At 33.3% G+C, this 20,363-nt stretch overlaps 1 protein-coding gene across 5 annotated transcripts in view; it reads left to right on the forward strand.

Moving 5' to 3' along the window:
* Positions 1–7,296: 7,296 nt before the first annotated feature.
* The window catches only part of LOC115442606 (vascular endothelial growth factor receptor 1), a 37,253-nt gene continuing 24,186 nt past the window's right edge, over positions 7,297–20,363 (forward strand). For all 5 annotated transcript variants that reach the window (XM_037441198.1, XM_030167687.2, XM_037441199.1 and 2 more), the window contains exon 1: positions 7,297–7,876. In XM_037441198.1, coding sequence (XP_037297095.1) covers positions 7,786–7,876 — 91 coding nt within the window. In that variant the 5' untranslated portion in view covers positions 7,297–7,785. The remainder of the gene's footprint in view (positions 7,877–20,363) is intronic.

Genomic DNA, 20,363 nt, shown 5'->3' on the forward strand with positions numbered 1-20,363 from the left:
TATCGGTCCTTTAACCATTAAACAAGTGTTTTGTTTAGCGATGCAGCACTTACAAACAAAACACTGTCAAAATTGACGTTGATATCCAAACTATCTGGCCGGAGGCAGGTCTAAGCGGAAATATATGAAGATATTGCTATAATAAACCCAACTGGATAAAAACACCAAAAACAGGATATTTTCTCTTGGATAAAGTTCTATGAAAAATATAAGTAATACTTAACTCAGAAAACATTCACATTTTATCGTTTCTAAAAATATTTTTTCAAAAATGATAGGTTATTCTCATAAATATTTTCAAATGTTAAGTATCTTACTGCATTTATTTTATTTATTTAATCTTTAAAACGGATTTTGATATTATTGACTATATTGACTAGGTAAGCATGGAAGAGTACACATAGCAATAATGATTATAGGTCGTCGTTCGCGGCTTGTGGAACTGTATAGTATAATTCTTAAACCTAAACCTATATTATTATAATTACATTTATTTATGACGTTTATAAATTATGTTTATCTTTTTTCTGGTAAATATTAATCAAAAAATTATGTTTTCAAGAATATTGCGACGTTATACAGCAGTAGGCAAATAATACTACTTGTGGGCCGGTTTAACTACATTATTGCCAGTGTGATTACTGGCCATTATGAGTGTTATCATTAAATATCTCTTGTATAACGAATGGCGCAACGCAGTATCACTTTAAATTGTAGCAAAACTAATGTAGGTATGTATCATGAAATCTTATGTCAGCCAAACGGCATTCAAGCCCGAATTCTGTTCGAAGCCATGTCTGAACTATAACCTTATTTGTTTGTACTATGTAATTAGGATACGATGGGACTGACATACGCTACGCGTAAATGTCCCTAAATTAATAAAGAAAAAAACAAAAAACGCAGTATCACGCCATTGTCGTGTAGTACTTTTATAATTGCAATATTATTAGCTCCGAATGATTGGAATTGGTTCTGATTTATTAGAAGTAAATAAATTAAAATTTGTGCTTATAATTTAACTTAAAAGGTGATAAAAATAAAATACGTAGTCACTTATGTGTCAAAACATCGATCACTATTTATTCCGTCTGCGCAGTCTTTCCATTTTCTAATAAAAAGAACTGGTTCAATAGCCGTATAACAAGGTACAAGAGCATCACTTTTCAGTTCGAACAAAATTATTTAGATGGCATAAGTCGTTATAGGAATGGATAAAACAGGGATTGATGTTCAGTTGCATTTTGAAAGTGAAACATGAATGGTGTAATAGCGTTGTTTTGCAGCTAATATAAATTATTTTAAACAACAGAGAACGGTGATATATTTGATTAATTTCAGAGTGAACCTCGCTTGTCGATATTTTGTAAGAAAACGGTGTAAATTATGTGCAAATAGATCATTATTTAATGTGATAAATTTGTAACCTGAAAATTGACAAGTGCCTAATGCCGTTTATTTTTTATTTCGTTTGTAGACGTCGTCTTCGTCCCATATTTTTATGCTAGCACGGTAGAGACTTCACTGTAGGTACCTGATGGTAAGCGCGATGCCGTCCAGATGAAATAACGAATTTATTAATGTAATAATTTCAGGCTTCGTAAACCTTTGTCGGAAACCCAACTAATACTTACATTGGTTTTATTTTAAATATGTACATTTAGGCATATTTTTTTTATGGGGAGAACCATTCTATATTTGGGAGTAAAAAGACCCTAGATTCGTGTCTTCTTATTATAAACTGCCTCCTTCTATATGTCAGTATAGCCCCGAAAAAGTGATTTGCATATAAGACGCACACAAAACTTTATTTTAAGGAATATAATACTCACAATTGACTGTCTCGGTCAATGCGTGTCCTAATTATTGATTTGATTTATTATAATTTTAATAAAATCTTTAATGTTCCTTTATGACGGCTTTTTCTCTTTACGGAAGAATAAATCCGTCCAGTAGTTACGTTTAAAAAAAGCTATATATCTTCATAATATTGATGACTAATCTAAATGTTATATCCTTAAATAAATGATTAGTAAATTCCACATTGCGTAATACCTTCATATTGGCAACAAGAGAAAACGTACATTTTATGGTATGGTCTCAATCCAACTGCGGTTCCAAAAACTATGCAGAAATTAAACCCCTGATCTTACTTAGTATTCATTGCTAACATATTAGTATATACTGTGAGATCAATTATCTATCTATATACTTATAATAAATCTGTAGAGAGGTCAATTCTGTACATGAAATATATTTCCAAAATAACTATCAGGGGGTGATTAGGGATTGATACTGATGCCAAAAATGCAATTAGTAAATTTTTTGTCTGTCTGTCTGTACAACCGTTATAGAAACAAAAGCTACTCGACAGATTTTAACGAAACTTGGTAGAATTATTTTTCATACTCCTGAGCTGGTTATAGTATACTTTCATCACGCTACAATTAATAGGAGCAGAGCAGTGAAGGGAAATGTTGGGAAAACGGGAGAAGTTACTCCATTTTTTGAGCTTCCGTCGCGTGTGCAACCTTAATGGTTAAAGCTACACAGAAATCATGTATGACGGAAATGTTCTCCTTAAAATTATGTAAAAAATATCCCACGACAGCATATGTCTATCTTTTATGGTTGACTCACAATAACATGTGTAACTCCCGATAGCTTAGCAGTTCGAAGCTTTCTCATTATATTTGTCTACTCTTACGTTTATAACACTCTCAGTCATCCCTAATTAAAGAAGTTAACATTATTAAATATTCCATAAAAAAGAATCATAGAAATCGGTATAGAAACACCAAAGTTATACATGAAATACGCTAATAATAACGAAATTGTCATAGGTTTGCCTATAATATTAGAGGAGTTCAGACCCTGACCGGACAATCGGACCACCTGCATACCACCATACATTAAAAAAACATCACGACAAATTGAGCACCTCCTCCATTTTTGAAGTCCGAAATCCACGCTAGCGAAGCTGCGGGCGGAAGCTAGTTATTAATAAAGAATGACCTACAATGAAGGATGAACTTGTTTTATTTTACTTACCTGCAATGGAAGGATGTGTTTACCTACGTCTATAGTGTACTATAAAGACGTATGTTCTTTTGTCCTTCTATCAGCCAATATAGACTAATCTATTATAATCTGCTAATAATACCACTTAAAGTAATTGGTTGATTAGTCAGCCAGTGGAGTTACTTAAGTAAATTAACATTAAATAATTACCTGCATACCCCACATACATCGATTTGCAGTTAGTAAGTACATGTGCGCGTACAGAACCTTTAAATTTTGTTGTAGTAAATCCCAAAATATTTTAGTAAAATTCTTATACAATATGACAAACTGATATGCGATTTGTAAAACCGGCACTCATTATTCGGTTCCTAAATAGGTAATCTTTTAATTTACAACAGAAATCCCGCACAACAATACCCACTTATTTACAGATTCCTCGAAGTCATATATGTATGTATTTTAAGATAATATTTGTGCAGGTCGGTACAGCTACAGCTACAAACATGTATTAATTTCATCCTTTCCTCAATGCTGATTTCTATTCAGTTAACACTAAAGTATGGAAATTTCTGTTATTTTAATAAGAAATAAAACGCAGAGTTGGTTTTACTAGTTTGAAGTGGTGTGTGAACAAATCTTTATCAGCAAATTTTCTAGCGACATTTAAACATGAACACGCGACAGGTCAAGGGCGAAGTTTACGAACGGTTGGCTCGCTGGCTCCCCGCACACCACAATTGTTGTTTAGACCAATTTGTGGAATGAATGCCCTATGTGCCGCAAAGGTGCTACTATTATACTTGCATGATTTAATTACGTGTTATGTTTAGCGACTCACATTTTTCTAGGTCCAGCTTAATGTGTCTAGTGGGGTTACTTTAGTAGTTCGATTTCGTTATCACAACATTTATGACTATTTTCAGTAGACTGACCAATTTCGACGTAAGTAGTTATACGTTATCATAGTAATTTCGACGAGAGTCGAAGACATATGTTATATTGTCATCAAATATTTCAATGGAATTGGAAATGTTCTATGAAAAACCTACCGGACATGTATATAGCTTCAGAGAATCTTTTGACTTTATTTATAAATGTTGCATAATACTTAGCAATTAAGTAACTAGTATATGAATACTTAATATGAAGGTGACATTCAACAACTACGCTATTAAAATGATGAACCTTAATAAATATACATAGTAGAGTCACTGCTGTGCCTAACTCTAGGTTAGATAAAACAATATAGAAGCAAATGTTGACAGCAGCACGAGTTGCACTAAAAATGATTATAAATCCGATCCATTATCAGTTTTCGTTATCATTATCGCTGTGTAAACACGAATGCATAGATAGCACCATTTGTGAGATGTCATATCAAGTTGTCTACAGAGTGTATTTATTTGCGATTGCATTATCTGCTTTTGATAACTAGTCTACAGTTATCTAAATTGTTCTCTATTACCTGCTCGAAAACGGAATATTGTTACTGTAAAATATTTTTTACAACTTCTTATGTTTACTTGTTAGAAAAGTTTGCTGTTATTCATAAAAAATAATGTATAATCAAGTAAATTAACGGGACTCTCCTGAAGAACCAAATAATTTAAAATCTCCATAAAATCGTTTCATAAAAAAATATAAAGCCTTATAATTAAATTACAACATATCATTACATTTGATTAATATTATATAATAATAAAAAACTAACAAAAATCATAGTATGTTTTTTACAACATAAAAAGACATGGCTGGCGGGCATTGTTAGGAACCGGGCTTTTTTTGGTCAGACTATGTTACAACATATTTCCCTACGAATTTATAATTAAAAAACTGACTACTTGTTATGTCAGTTTTAACAAGAAAATGTTAGGGAGAATAATACATAAGAGTAAATAGACGCAATATAGTATGCTTACATTTATTATATTTTAAAAAAGTTTAAGCTTCATGAAAATAATAACTTGGCCCGATGACTTGGCCACTGTCGCGATGCATTATAGAGAAAATGTCAACTATTTTCGAAATGGCACTGCTTTTGGATCCATTCATACTTGAGATTTCGTTTGTGGTTGCAGTCGAATAAACTCACAAAGTTTGAAATATATTTGTAAAGTTATACTTGATTTTTTTAAAACTGGGCTATTTGAGGTACCTTCGGTCACAGTACCGTACATATTGATTGTGTTCTAAATTAATATATTATTATACTTAGGCTAGTCTATCGTGAAAGAGTAAGTACCTACACAGCCTGTTATTCTTAAAAAGATCTTTCACACGGGCGAAGCTGTGAGTAACACGTTGTGTTTGATATAGCAAAATCAAACAAAACACATCATATTTGTGTTAAGCGAGTACTGAAGTTACCGTATTCAAAATACTTTAGTTCAGTGCAGGAAATACATACAGGTCTAAAACTATTAAGGGAATCACGTATATTTCCATTAGCTTTGCCACTTTGGGCTGTGAAATAAAAGATTATACTGCGTTTAGGCATTACGCCTTAACATCCGACCCAATTCCGCGGAAATACGGATGTATTTAAAACTGATTGTATTGTCGCTTATGCAGTATGCGCTGCGGTAATCAGACAATGCGAGAAAATATGGATGTTACTCATCTTGCCCCTTGTTTTAAAATGCATTAAAAAGCCTCAACGATCTGATAGTATCTGGTACTGCTACTTTGATCCGTAAACAATATACACTCACACCAAATGGTGTGAGTGTATATTGTTTACGGATCAAAATACAAGATCGTATAAATATACCCGAAGGTTTCGGCTGAGGCGCAACAGGTACACCCACTTTCCGCCATATGTATTCCATCCCATGATGTGATACGAGGCATGCCTCTCGCCGTGTCGAGCACAAATTCCAGATTCCGAGCTGAATAGAAAAACGTAAGCACATTTTTTTTATTTTTGCATATACTGACCTAAATGTATAAGAATGTTATTTCGGCAATTTCATGCAAACAGGTGGGTAGATCAACAAATAATCATTTGTTGCGATTTCGTACCTCAAAAGAAGCCCTTTTAGGATCACATTGTTGTCCGTCAGAGAGGAGCTCAGAGGTATAAGTCATAATTAATATTAAATAGATACAGGGGTCTATGGTTTCTTTCACTTGTGAAAAAATGAAACTTTAGAGTGAACGCGATCAAAAGATATGACTATTTATATCAGATTTTTTAAAAAAAATGCGATTTCACAAGGGAATCACAACAATATATAGGATACTTCCCGTTGACCTTGAATCATAAAGTTTGGCAAGAAGCAATATCTTACAGCACATGTAAAGAAAAAAATCCAAAAACCGTAAATATGTTTTTAATGAATACGAAAAATTAATTTACTATCACAAGCTCGTTATTTGCGGTTGGTGCAATAACCGTATGTGCGTGTAGGGATCGAAAGGCAAACTTAATTTTGTCATGTTTTATATACTTAGATACCCTGCCTACAAATGTGTAAGGAACCCGCATTACGAGTTCAACTTGCACTTGTCCGGTTTTTAATGCATAAGCCGGCTGACGACCCTATAAACACCCATAATGCCTGAAGAACCAAAATACGCCAACGCGACACTAAAAAAAGAATATAAGGAAAATCACACGAGATAGGGTTAATAATTAATATCTTGTTTACTAAACGAAACAGACAAGCAAGCAGAATTCACGATGGGTTTCTGAGAAACAGTAGAATTACTCGAACAGGCTAATACATGATATTGACAAATGTGTCTCCAGCTTGACTCTATCCTTTACAACAACATCAGATGTCTATATCAATCTGCTCTAAGTTTACGGCAGGCAGTTTAGTAAGTAGATATATGGGTCTAAGTATGATGTTGGGTCTTATAGGATTACCGATTGAAGTATGTATTTCTGATTATACTTTATAACTCACTATTAAACTTTTAGCCACAGTCTAAAATTTTTTAATCTAATTGAGATAGTAATTGTGTTGGATTGTCCGTCGAGGAGACTCTATTATATTTTATATGTAGAGCCTTCATAAACTTATATTCACTTTAAGAACAGAATCTTTCGTTTAATAATGAAATAGAGGTTAAATTGCCCCATTGGTTATATTATCTCTGGTGTGTTTATTCATACGGTCTGTTTTGAAAGACAAAAGCCATTTTAATCGAAGTTTTTTTTAATTGAAGCTAGTAAAGTAACAGTTACTGTATTGGTATTTTCTATCTCGTTCGCTCCTATGGTTGTGGTAATATAGTGTTATCGTATTCGCAGGCCGTACACGCGAACGGGCTGGGCTGCCACTCGCACGTTCGAACTTACATAGGTATTTGACATTCCGGCAGAGTTGACGGCGCGAAACGGTCGCGTCAGCTGCTATAATTTTCTTTCGTGCCCATGCCATAAGCGTTAGAAAAGTTTACTTTTGAGCGTGTTGTGTTTTTAATGTCGCACCTGTGTCGTATTTCTGGAATTCAATCAATAAAAGTGGCCCGTGAAGTTTTGACCATGTGATTCGCGTGGAAACATCTATATTATGTTTACAATTACGGCGCGTATGGTTGAAATCAAAATGAAGCAGTGTTTTTAAAATTTTGTAGTGTTCGTAGCAACAGTGATCGTAACCTTTGGAATGTGCATTATAGCTTTGTTTTAACTGAAGCTGAACACTCACAAATAGCAGTTCGTTGAAATTTCGGTGTAATGGAATAAATTGTTGATTTATTATTCGAGAACCCACTAACGTTAATAAATTAATCAAGGTTAAAGAATCGAAAATGCCGAACAACTATATTCATTGGATGCATATTGCTGTGACCGGGTTTGTAATCTTGGTCTCGAGCGTGAAAGCAGATACTGATTGTTCAGGTTTGATATTTTTTATGTTTGATCTGGGGATGCCAACATAAACTTATATATTACGTCTAATTGTCAAGAGTCTACGTCTGATAATAAACTCGGCTACTTAAACTACATACACTTATATAGAGATGTGTAATACTATCGCCTGAGGTAGGGACTTTGGTATAAACAAGTATTTACCAAGAATTGTTTGCAACGTGCGAAAAATAAAATATAATTGAGTTTCCTACTTGGCTGATAATATTTTGTTGACAACTATAGAAGCGATCTTGAAGATCGTTTATATTATAACGATTGACAATAATATCGGAAATTACAATGACTATAATACTCATCTAGAATCTTTTAAAAACATTTACTTGGGTACTCGATGTTCAATGAAAGAACTTTTCTGTTATACTAAAAACCTCTGCAACCCATCAATGGATTGTTGACTACTCACTTGTAACTACCAGAAAACTATAAACAAGCAGTGTTCGATACTTTGGTTTAGCAGCCTTCAAATTTATTCAATTTGAATACAAAAACTATAATATGTGGATAATTAGTCTTTTGCAGTTAACTTGGCGTCTTATGTTAACTTTCAGGACCTAGGTATCTGAAATATAAACTTACATTCCGCATATTAATAAAGTAGAAATTGCATGGAAACTAAGGGGCCAGCTTATGTTTTTGGTAGAATTTTGGAAACACGAAAGTTAACGAGGCGCCAATTTAGTTGCCATAACGCATATGCCGAGTTATTATCTGAATGTTGGACATTTTTGGTTACAGTTTATATAAATTAAAACCTCTAATATTCTTCGCTAGTAACGCACAATACTTTTTGCACCTTTGTATCAGTGTGATCTAAAGTCTTTTCAAGGTATTACAATTCACAACCATCATACAAATATATACAAAAATAGACATAGATAAGAAAAAAACAAATTTCATCAATAAAGACATTATAATGACGATAGTAAAATTGATATGATATTATAAGCACATAATTATTAGTTTCTATTTATTTAACATTTAACACAATGGCCCTTCTCGACAGCTGCTATAGTGGGTAGGCACCATGTTCACTTAACTCGCACGTTATTTCACGTATTATTCAATAAAATATTCTGTTAAAGAACTTCCGAGTCTCATCTGATATTGTATTAAATGTTTAAAAAATAATGTACCTTTTAAATGGTGTCACTGTTGAAACCGACAGTTAGTTCGGCAGTTTCATAGTAGTGTTTTTGGCAACAAGTTAAGAGCGTTTGCGCAGCCCGTAAGCAAACAAACTGTGGCGAAAATTATATCTCCGAAAATAAATAAAGGAACGTTCTAAGAGAAGTACCTAATCATACTGCGCCTGCGGCCGGCACGGCGCGGGCAGCCTGTGTCATGAACTCTAAAGGCAATAGCTAAAGTAAAAGCCGTAAGAGTTGCGACAACGCAGCGATAATTATTAAGGTGGTACCCCCACCAAAACGACGGGCTTACTGTATTTTTAGAAGATATATATTCGAAATTGATAATACATATAGAAAAAATATTCAACATTTCTGCAATATGGTACTTTTACTTTGGTTGTTTACACTTTTTATAATGTGGATATTGTTTCATTATTAAATCATACATATTTTAATTTGCAACCAACACTATATTAGATATACCTACAATTTAATGAAGGATATTTTGATATTAAAAATTTTCAGAAATGCCTAAAATTGCGTATTTAAAGGGATTATTCATAAATCGGCATATTCCTACCCGTAATTCGTGCGCTGCGCCGCGCCGTAAATGTATGGTACAAATGCTCAAGGCCGTTTACTCAGAGGAGAGCCTTAACATGAATATTTGACATGTCATTTTTAATATCACTGAATCGCACGTCTGCGATACATTTGTCTAATTAAATAAGAAATAATGTGCCGTTTTTAATGAAGTTGAAATTCATTAATAAAATAGTGAAGATTCGCAGAATATTGAATAATCTTTGTTTTAAAATTATACTGAAAATATTCTTCAATTTACATTTCCCAAAGGTATGAAAAGACATTAAATATTAGTTGCTAAATATTTTAATATAAAAAATACATATTCTCAAAAGTATTTAAGTCAATCAACAGAATACTTATACAATAATCACATCGACAAAACGAGTGAGCCTTTAAATAATTTTAAGGATCAAAATAAGTGTTTTCTGTATCTACATACAATACTAATAACATAACAAGCAACGCATATAGCATTAAATTATCTCTAAATATCCTTGTTGAAAATTTAAACATATACATTGACATGTTGTAAAAAATTAAGTCGTAGAATATCAATTACATACGATTACCTTTGTTGAATACCTAATATATTAGTAACATCATATTTTGCGTTTAATTTAAAGAAGTCGATTCGCCACATTGAAATCAACTAAGTTGTTGAGGTACGACTTTTTTATGTGAAGTATATTTCGTATTGACATAAAAATGTAATTAGCCGTCACGAGAATTTTATATTATGGTCGCTTGATAAAAAATTTATATCACACTGATTCAAAGAAACATTTCTATTCTTTTTAATAATATATGAAGTAACACCATTACGAACTGTCTTCTGCGTTGTTGGCATTCTAAAATAGATTACAGTCACTAATTAGTTACTAAAGCTTGCTACTTACCCAGTATGAGAGTTCGCGTTTCCCTGGGACTGTCATGAGACGCGGTTGTTCTAATGCAGGATGTACAGAGAGCTTGATTCGTATCTAAATATGCATTGTGAATAATAAGGGCGCTATTAGCACAACGCACAAAATTACTTACCAAAGGTTTGTAACTAATATTGAAACCATTCACCCAGTGGCTACGTAGCTACCTAATTTTAACGGCAATAAAATGGGCAAACCATTGTTCATGGTACCTACAATGTTGCTTTTGAGTCTAATGGAATGTTACCTCGTCATGAAAATGATTGGACTTACATTGTGAAATCCTTCTATTCAGTTCTTATTTTGTTATTCAGTCTGTCATGGCGCTCGTAAAATCTTTGTTATGTCTACTGCATGGTTCGCTTGGCAACATTACAAAGCAGAATTAATTGAGAAAACCCGACGCTAAAAAGAGGTAAATTGATAAAAATAGTGTAGGTACCTGCCTATGTTGCGGCGATTTGATAGTTTATTTTTAAACTTATTTATCATCAATCGAATAAATGGACAAATAGACATATTTGTTAATAGTTTTTGTATTAAATAGGTACACGGATAAAAGATGAAATCATCGTAATGTACGCATTTATTCAAGAGTGAGAATTAACTGAAGCAATACTTCATATATTTTGTTACATTTGTAGATTGTTTGTCGAAAACTCTGGTTTTCAAGCGATTTTCTACTCGACTCGATTTTGAAAATCGTTTCCTTGTTTTCCCATTGAAATACAGCTGATGTCATGTATCGTAATATAAAGAGAAGGGAAGGGTTAGAGTGAACATCGACATTATTGTCATTAACATTGATAATAAAGTTCCTGGTATTGCTAGGCATCAGACACATTATAATTTACCTGTACTGTGCCTATTAATTCATGAAAATCATAGATACCGACGATTTAAACTTTAAATAATTTGTCACATTGTGATTACATCACGATACAGCATAGTTCGTATCAGTGGTGAAGGGTGAAATATTTCAATAGGTAACCCGCGAAAAGAAAAGTCCTTAGTTAACATATCGCGTTTGATTTAACAGAAAGCAAAAATTAAGACAAACAAATAGGTTTATTATAAAAGGGAAGTCGTCAGGAACTTGGTTGTCGCGATGCTTCGCCACTGGTCCGTTTTACATCTAAGGATACAATGATAGAATACCAAGTGAAGTTACTATAGAGATAAACAGTCGTTATGATTGCATAGGTGTCGTACTTACATAGTACGTTAATAAATTACCTTTTTTATACCGGCAAGATACACGTATTATGTACAAGCGCATTTTCCTATTAAATTAACGTTATTTCATTTACCAAACTGTGTTCAGTTTGGTAAATGGAATAACGTTGAATGGGTAAGGTTTAGGGCGTTTGAACACCGACACACACACCGATTTCTAATCCGTTTGTTTTCCTAATCAAGTACGGTTACGTACAGTCCGGCTAGTTCCACGTACTATCGGAAGCAGCATTGCTATGTTTAATACATTTATCTTCCAGACACAAACCAGTGCCGGTGTCGATGTAATATTTTCCACACCTGTTTCAACCGCGCTCTTAGCACCGAATAGATAATAGTATAATATAGGAACTGCTGACGTACTGCTCTTAGCGCAACGATATTCGTCCGACATTATGACCTATAATGATGCACCAGATCTTTATTATTTAAATCTTGATAGTATTTTTATACGGCTGACTCGGGCTGTCTCTACAATAATGTAGAGTTAAAGTTTAACGTTAGTCAGAACTAATCTCTTTTTCTAGTGAACTAAATTGGATTGTTTTCAGTCATGTTACAAGTAAAATCTAACTAACGAATTGTGAAAGTTTCGCCTTGATGATTCTAAGTTTTTCGTGCTAAGACTGCGAGAAAGAGATAAAAAATAAAATCTTGCTAGCTTTTATATAACCGATTATAACTTGTTTTAAATAAGTGAACTATTTTTGTAGTACCTTATATCTTTACTTTTGTGCACCTAACTTCATTACTCTTAAAAGTATCTTATAGTGTTATAGATAAGTAATTTTGCTACATAATTGAAATATTGTATAGAGTTGATCAATTTATGAAATTAGAAACTTAGTTTTCTTTCCTACAAAAAAAGTACTGTTACTTCGAAAAATCCGCAGCGATATAATCAGTTACAGTACCTATTAGCACATGACCCATGTCGAATGATTGACATTGAGTGTCTAGACGAGTCTACAGTGTAAACACGGTTAGAAATGAGTAAGTTGCAACATTTCAATAGATCTGAATTCTGAGTCAGGAACCTCTTATTCAGTCGAGTAGTTCACTAGTGTCCAGCTTCCGTCTGGGAGGGGCGCCAGCGGCACTGCCATGAGTCATCAATGGCAGTCTCGAATGAATTCACAATATTTTACGAGAAACGTGTCGTAAACATGATTCATTCAAGGAACTGTAGATACCATATATTATAATAGTTTTATAAAGATACGGGCAATTAAGTGAAATGTTAATTAATTTATATATTAGCGATGTCTGAAGTTACTTCGACGAAAGGGACAAACTATGTATAGATAGATATATGTATAGATATCAAGCTTAATAAAACAAAATCTTACACAATAAGACAACGTGTAAGACAATATTATGGATTTATAGGAGCCATGAAAAGATTTTAATATGTTTGTTAAGCTCAATAATAGTATAGGTCAATGGCCAGTTTTGCGGTGACGAGATAAATCTGAGCTCCAAGGTTGATCTAACTGCACTAATGAAGTTTGGTTTCCCATTCTGATGTTTGATGTTTTTCTAACTTTTTAGTTGCAACTATTTTGGCTCCATAGTTTTGGGTAGCAAAAATTCCCATGACGTATGTTCACATCTGCTCTCGTTAAAAAATGTTTGTATTTTTCGGACTCCCTATTCGTGATTCATCGCATCGATAATTATGCATATGTGGTGTATCACATATCCGTTTTCTCACAATGTTTGCCATTATGTGAGTTCCATGCGTGATAAACAGATAATATACTACAAATGGCTAATTGTAGTATTGTATTTTATAATTGTTATGACCTAGTTAATCATATAAAGTATAGAATTTTAATTGTTACGCCAGGGATAATCTTACAAAATCGTCTTTAAAAACCTTATTTATTTCAATAGATAAGAGTATATTACAATATCGCACATTCATCGTGATTTTTATTACTAATTATAATCGACAATGTCATTTGTAAGATTGTTTTTAGGTACTTTTTCACTCAACGCCTATATTTCTTTGACAGTTTTATTCATTTCCACTTTAGTAAATGTCAATTGTTAGGGATAATAAAAAAGCCTTAACATAAAAAAAAATACGCCTTCAAAAATCATTAAAAACCATTGTATTACGCACACGTTACGCCTACTGCTCTGAGGTGTTACATCTCTGTCTACAGCTGAAAAGGGAAAAAGGCGTTATGTATGTAAAAAATAGACCCAAAAAAACAACTGAAAAAGTGTCAGGAAAGAAAAACTTTGCTATCACCTTTTCTTGGATGACATATTTATTGTCGTTATTTTATTTGAAAAATGAAACTACTGAATCGATTTTGCACGAAAATATGCTTATCACAGTATATTCTTTAAAAAAAAAAGACTTTTCCAAACCGGTTGAAAAATAACGGGAGTTCTGAGGTTACAAACACAAAAAGCTGAATGAGTAACCTATTGTTGGCACATTAGTCTAATTGTCTTTTAAAAAAAAATTCTTTATGTGTTATAACTGCATTTTGTGCCAATAATAAAACTATTTTCTTTCAAAAAACAAATAAGTACACATCGATTTGAGGCCCTCCTTTTTTGAAGTCGGTTAAAAATATTTCTGAATTAAATTGATTTGGTAATTTATCTATTATAATCGTTTATCAGTTTATTTTCAACAAATGTTATCTTACTAGTCTGATCTGATGAGACACAACGGAAAGAATTTCCAAATTTATTATAATGTTTGCCATAAAGTATTCATTTGTAATCTTTTACACATCTAAAGTTACCGTTAAGCTGTGTTTTATCTTTATGTCAGTGAAGAATTTTATTTAGTACTTGTAGATTTTTCGAACTATTACTAATATAATTTTTACCAAAAGAGGAAGGTGTCTTTAAGAATTCTTAATTCTCAAATTAAGAATTCTTAAAGACACCTTCCTCTTGGGAGTTAATTTAAAAAGAAGGAAGAAGAAATTTCAGCTAATCTTGATCAACCTGCTAAGACACATATATAATGGAAAAGTCGACAGACACGAGACAAGTAGATAATCTAATATAGACTACACTTTGTATCATTTTATAGAGTAGCCCGTCTGCTTGCAAACGATTTAGTTTCTAAAATGTCAAAGGCAATCATAAACCTTTACCTTGGCACATTTGTTTTACTCGAATCGCGTTTTTATTGTCACAGTTTTAATATAGGTTCGTTTATTACTATCACCAGTCATTATCACGAAGGCTTTAGTTACCAGTAGAATCAAATGGTACGAATATAAACCAGCGGTCGTTTGTAAATAGATGACGTAATTTGTAAAGTGACATCGTCATCACAATAATATGTATCTATTATTATTCTATATAATTCCGATGGAAACACTGTATTCTTATTTTGGAGATAATTTTGGCCTTTGGCACAAAGTATTACATCACATGCTAATTCCATTGTAAGGAATAACGTTTGTTTGTGTAGTTTGTTATTAACGTTGATTTATGTATTCGCGCAGTTTGTGATTAGGTGTTAGAATTGTACAAGTGTAATAAAATGGGCTCATATTTTGTTTAAGCTATGATAAATGCATTTCCGATAAGATAATGGCCAGAGTATCTACTATACTCTAAAATATACATGACACTATAATCGCGCTGAAACACGTGACACACATTTATTTTGACAGATTGTATCTATATATATCTAATAGGTATGTGTAGGAGGATTCAACACGACAGCGATATAATTTGATTCAGATACCCGATTTAGTTTTACATCTTACTTTTGTAGGTGCAAGTTGGTAATCTATATGTATAGGGCAATATAGGGCAAAATTCAAATTTAACTAGATTCTACATTGACAAAGCAATCAAATTTGGATTCGTAAAAAAAGTTACCTATATTGTTAGTGGAATAACCGTCAACCGTCAAAATATTTATATTAGCCTGGCTGATAATTCTGGCGACCGTTGTGGGGCATAATTGACGTCAGTCGACATTATAATATTTGGACTGCGTACTTTGCACTTATAATCAGGTCTTTAAGGAAAAAAATAATATCTGTGGCATTAAAATGGGTGGTGATAGCAGGCAAAGTCGAGGCGGACGGGAAATATCCGATGAGTTACGAGGTCGTCTTAACCGGGACGATGCGAAAGAATACGTCCTAGACATGTATCATATTAAGCAGATCTTAAAATAGATCAATGTACGATATTTTTTATAATTTTTGGCAATGTGGAACTATACTCATAAACCTCGGTCATTAAATTATACATTCACCTGATGTTTAATGATCAACATCCACGACATTTCCAGAATCACGCTAATTATTGCTACGTAATTCTTACAGAATTGAGGAGGGGAGAGGTTTGGATGACTCCGAGAATTTCACTGGCACGTACCAGAAAATCAAACGTTTTACGTTGGTTTTCTGCGAGACGGTAAATTATCATCCCAATCTAGCTGGCAGTGGCCAAGAGTCCATATAATCTGGTTCCTGCTGGCTTCCCTTTCGTAATTGCTGTCAAATCTAAGTATCATTAGAAAGAATTCCAGACCCTTCACCATTGCTGTCTGTCGTAAAAACAATATCTACATTCTACTAGTTCTACCATTTACATTATAAGTTTACCTTATCTACCTCGAGCAAACAACGACGTATTTATACATTATAAAAATAAATATAAATTGCAAAACTGGTTTCGGTGTGACGGCGTGTGAGTCGTGCAAAACAAGACATCTATATACATATATATCTAGTTACAGCATATTCGTAGTATTTCATTAATATGCATACCAACCCATGTTCTTGTATATCATTGTCTGTACGTGATAGTAGCCGAAAAGAATGACATACGTAGTCGGAGTTTACAATAATATTATGTGGATGGACTAAGAGTATAATTGTTTTATTGATAAAATTCCTCATCTCGTTTTTGTCATGTTGACCTCAGAACCACGTTCGCTTCAAGGTTACGTGTATAAAAACCAATAGTATTAATGAAGTGCGACTATAATTGTTTTAAAGAATGTGATCAAATTCTACATGAAAATGTTTTGAATTATTGGCTTGGATTCGGTATATAATATTGATACTTAGTTAATTTCTTCAAATCAACCTTTCATGATTGAATCTACTATGTACCTAAATAAGTAGGCTTTTTGTTAAATTTAGCACAAGATAGTTATGAATATTCTTTTAAGGAAATACCTACTATAGGAAGTACTTGGTCTCTCGATGATAAGTAAGTACAAATATTAAGCTATCTTATTAATATCGAAAAAAAACCTTTACATAAGATGCCTAGTACTTTATGTACCGAGCTACCTATCAAGTCTATCTAAGAAAAAACACAGTATTCTGAATTTTAAAGACTTATGCTAAGTCATTTATCAATGTCCTCTCTTCATTTTTCTTGAGTGGCTTGCTCAATAGAAAGTGTTAAATTATCGATGATAAGTAGTTTATGGCTAGAGTTGTAATACATTTGAAAAACGTGCGACTAATGGAGCCTAAGTAAATCTTAGCTCATTGATTGAATCTACGCTTTTACGATCGGGTGGTTTGAACTACGTAAAAATCGATAGTTGTGCAGACGACCCAATGACAGAGCGAACATGTTGATGATAAAAGACTTATTAAAGCTTATTAAAGTTTGGAAGTTTTTTTACGAAACTAAATGAGAACACAAGCAAGTTGCTTGTTTGGTGATTAGCGTCATGCTAGTAAGCAATAGCAACACCGTTCAAAGTTGAGGCATATATTGAGGCTATATTGAGGCATTATTTGTGTGTTATCGCCGCGTCATTACAAATGTTTGCACACTATTGCTTGGTGGTAGTAATAGTCAACACAGTATTGCAAATGGTAATCTAGTAAACCCACTTTTAATAATGATGAAGTTTTTACTATCTTTATTTATACTTAGGAGAAGTCCATTTAGTCCATTTTACCCATAAATAATTCAGCGTTAAATCATTTACAACTCCCGTCTAACACATCAACGTTTTTATGACTATGGCTATGGCGTAGTCTCAATGGTATGCGAATTATTCGGTGTTCAATAGGTATTCGGTAGTTTGTAGCTGTTGCAGAAGTCGTTAATCTGCACAGACGTAAAGTATAAAATGACAAAAGACACGGTCTTTTCCAGAATTTTGGCAATTACGGAACATTTCTACGTTATATATAGTTATAGGGATGTTTAACTGATGATGATATGATGAATGATATATTGAAAATTCCGCATGTAGTAAAGAAAGCCACCACGGGGTTTCGGTATACTCGTGTAGTATTTGAGATACTCGACGGACTTGTTACCCGCATGAGCGTCAACGTCAGGTCGTAAGGCCTATTAGCGCAACGTGACAATTTCCTTCTCCGTAGCAAAGCCACAAAAAATGATTTTTTTCGCTACAAAGAAAAAGGTATGTCTTATTGATATACAAAGTAGAGAGATGGTAAGTTGATTTTAAGAAGTGAATAGAATAACATAGAGTTCAGAAAAAAAATCAATTTTATTAAATCACTTCGTCACATGGTCTCGCAACCGCGTGTCGCTCGAGCTGATTAAAAAATTGGTCGCCTACGATTGCGGCCACGTCATCCGCACACATGAATACTTGTCCCGTCGGCACGTGTTCTGTAATAGTGCAAAGGAGATATTATAAGGTCCCAACTCCTGCCGGGTGCGGCAAATCTATCTTTGTAACAATGATAACAGATCTTGTCTCACCTATACTAGTAGGATACCTTCCATAACTTTTAAAAACCTTAACTGAGATACCGTTCAGGTATGATAGATTGCTTTCAATACTGAGTTATGACTAAATCGTGTGATTTTTAACAAAAAAGGAGAAGGTTCTTAATTCACTGCTTTTTTATTTTTGTTACCCCAGAACGTTTGACTGGGTGAACCGATTTTGTATATTTTTTTTTATTTGAAAGTTGGTACTTCCCGTGTGGCCTCATGAAAATTGTTGTTATTTTTGTTGGACCTTTGACTTCGGAGATACATCAGAAAACTTTTAAAATTATGTCGTCGACTATGATGTCCTCGACGTATATTTTACCTCAGAACTATTGATTAGGTGACTCCAAAATTGATATCCAGTATATAGGTAATGTTAAATTATTTTTTTGGTTTTTAGTAGTTTTTGAAGATGGTACAATTTTTTATTAAAAAGATTTTAGTCGCAAACCTAACAATTTGGAAACAAAATCCTTATGACGAGAAGATTTACACAGATGCGGCGCATAGGCATTATAGTGCTCTGGCGTTCGCATATAAAAGTCCATACGAATCTGCGCGGAATCAAACCAAACTCTATCGTATTTGGAATAAGACATCATGTTGCGCCGTCCTCGCGCCGCAGCAGAATCACGCTGTTCGGCAACGCTGTTCTGTTCGCTATGACCTCAAACTTGGTTCATTTAAATCGCACAAACTCTATACAAATGCTTAAAATTAAAGTGTCTATTTTTATTTCGATTTATTATTCCATACCTTTTTTTCTAAGGTATAGATAGATAGTATTTTCAAATAGGGGAGTGACGACACTTGGTTTACACGTAAAGCAACTTTCGTGTAGTAGAATTACACTTTTATGATTTACATTTCACTTTTATGAATTTTGAAATATTAATTATCCTTGTATTTCTTATGCTATATCTTGTCTAATTAATTATTTAATATTACTTTTAAGCAGCATGAAGCAGTACTGCCCAAACAATTAAAAAATCATCTAAATTTTGTAAACTATTTAAGTAATATCAAAATATATATCTTACCCAATGTTTTTTAGCGTGTTTACCGCTTTAATTTGCGAAAATATTTACAATTACCTCTCTGCAAATTTTGACGCACATCGTATCCCCATTAAAGAGACTCGTGACCTTAAATGAACGTGTATGACCTCACGCCAAGCAATGTGGTTGCGTGCTACATATTTTAATAGGAATAAGCTAATAGTTTACACCGATGTCGCTGCGTACTGAACGTGTGTGAGCCGTTAGGTTAGTCCTCTGCATCTAAAGGACCTTAATCGATGATGAAAAGACTAGTTGTAGGCCGAGTGCATAGGTAACATTGTCTCGGATGTACATCGTGTCAAATGCGCGCACAATGTTTGCTATTAATTATTACATTTCTTTATATTATATAAAATTAATTGTACCTTATATTTTTAGTCAAAAATTTTAATTGCAAGGAATCAAAATTTTAGGAGGTTCGATATATGTACGTGACAAGCCATGTTCTCTGGTATATTATGAACCTTGTGATAGTTCATGGTAACGCTGTTTTGATTATTTAAACAGGATACAATACATTGCCTTTATTTTCAACTGAATGACGTCAAGAGATATGCTTTGTTTTACGTTAAAGTTACTCTCCATTGAAATGTGTTGTTTGAATTATTATAAATAAGAGTCTAGATACGGATAACATATTTAATATATTTGGTATTCTTGGGTTTTTTCTGCTCATAATGGGAATTAGGAGAGGGTGAAGGTTTTGGTCCTCTCGATGTATTACCAATGTTGCTATTGCAATTTACTTATTATGATCTAAAAAGTCATACAAAGCATTTTTACGAAAATAAAA

The sequence above is a fragment of the Manduca sexta genome, chromosome 22, assembly GCF_014839805.1.
Source record: "Manduca sexta isolate Smith_Timp_Sample1 chromosome 22, JHU_Msex_v1.0, whole genome shotgun sequence".
Lineage (NCBI taxonomy): Eukaryota > Metazoa > Arthropoda > Insecta > Lepidoptera > Sphingidae > Manduca > Manduca sexta.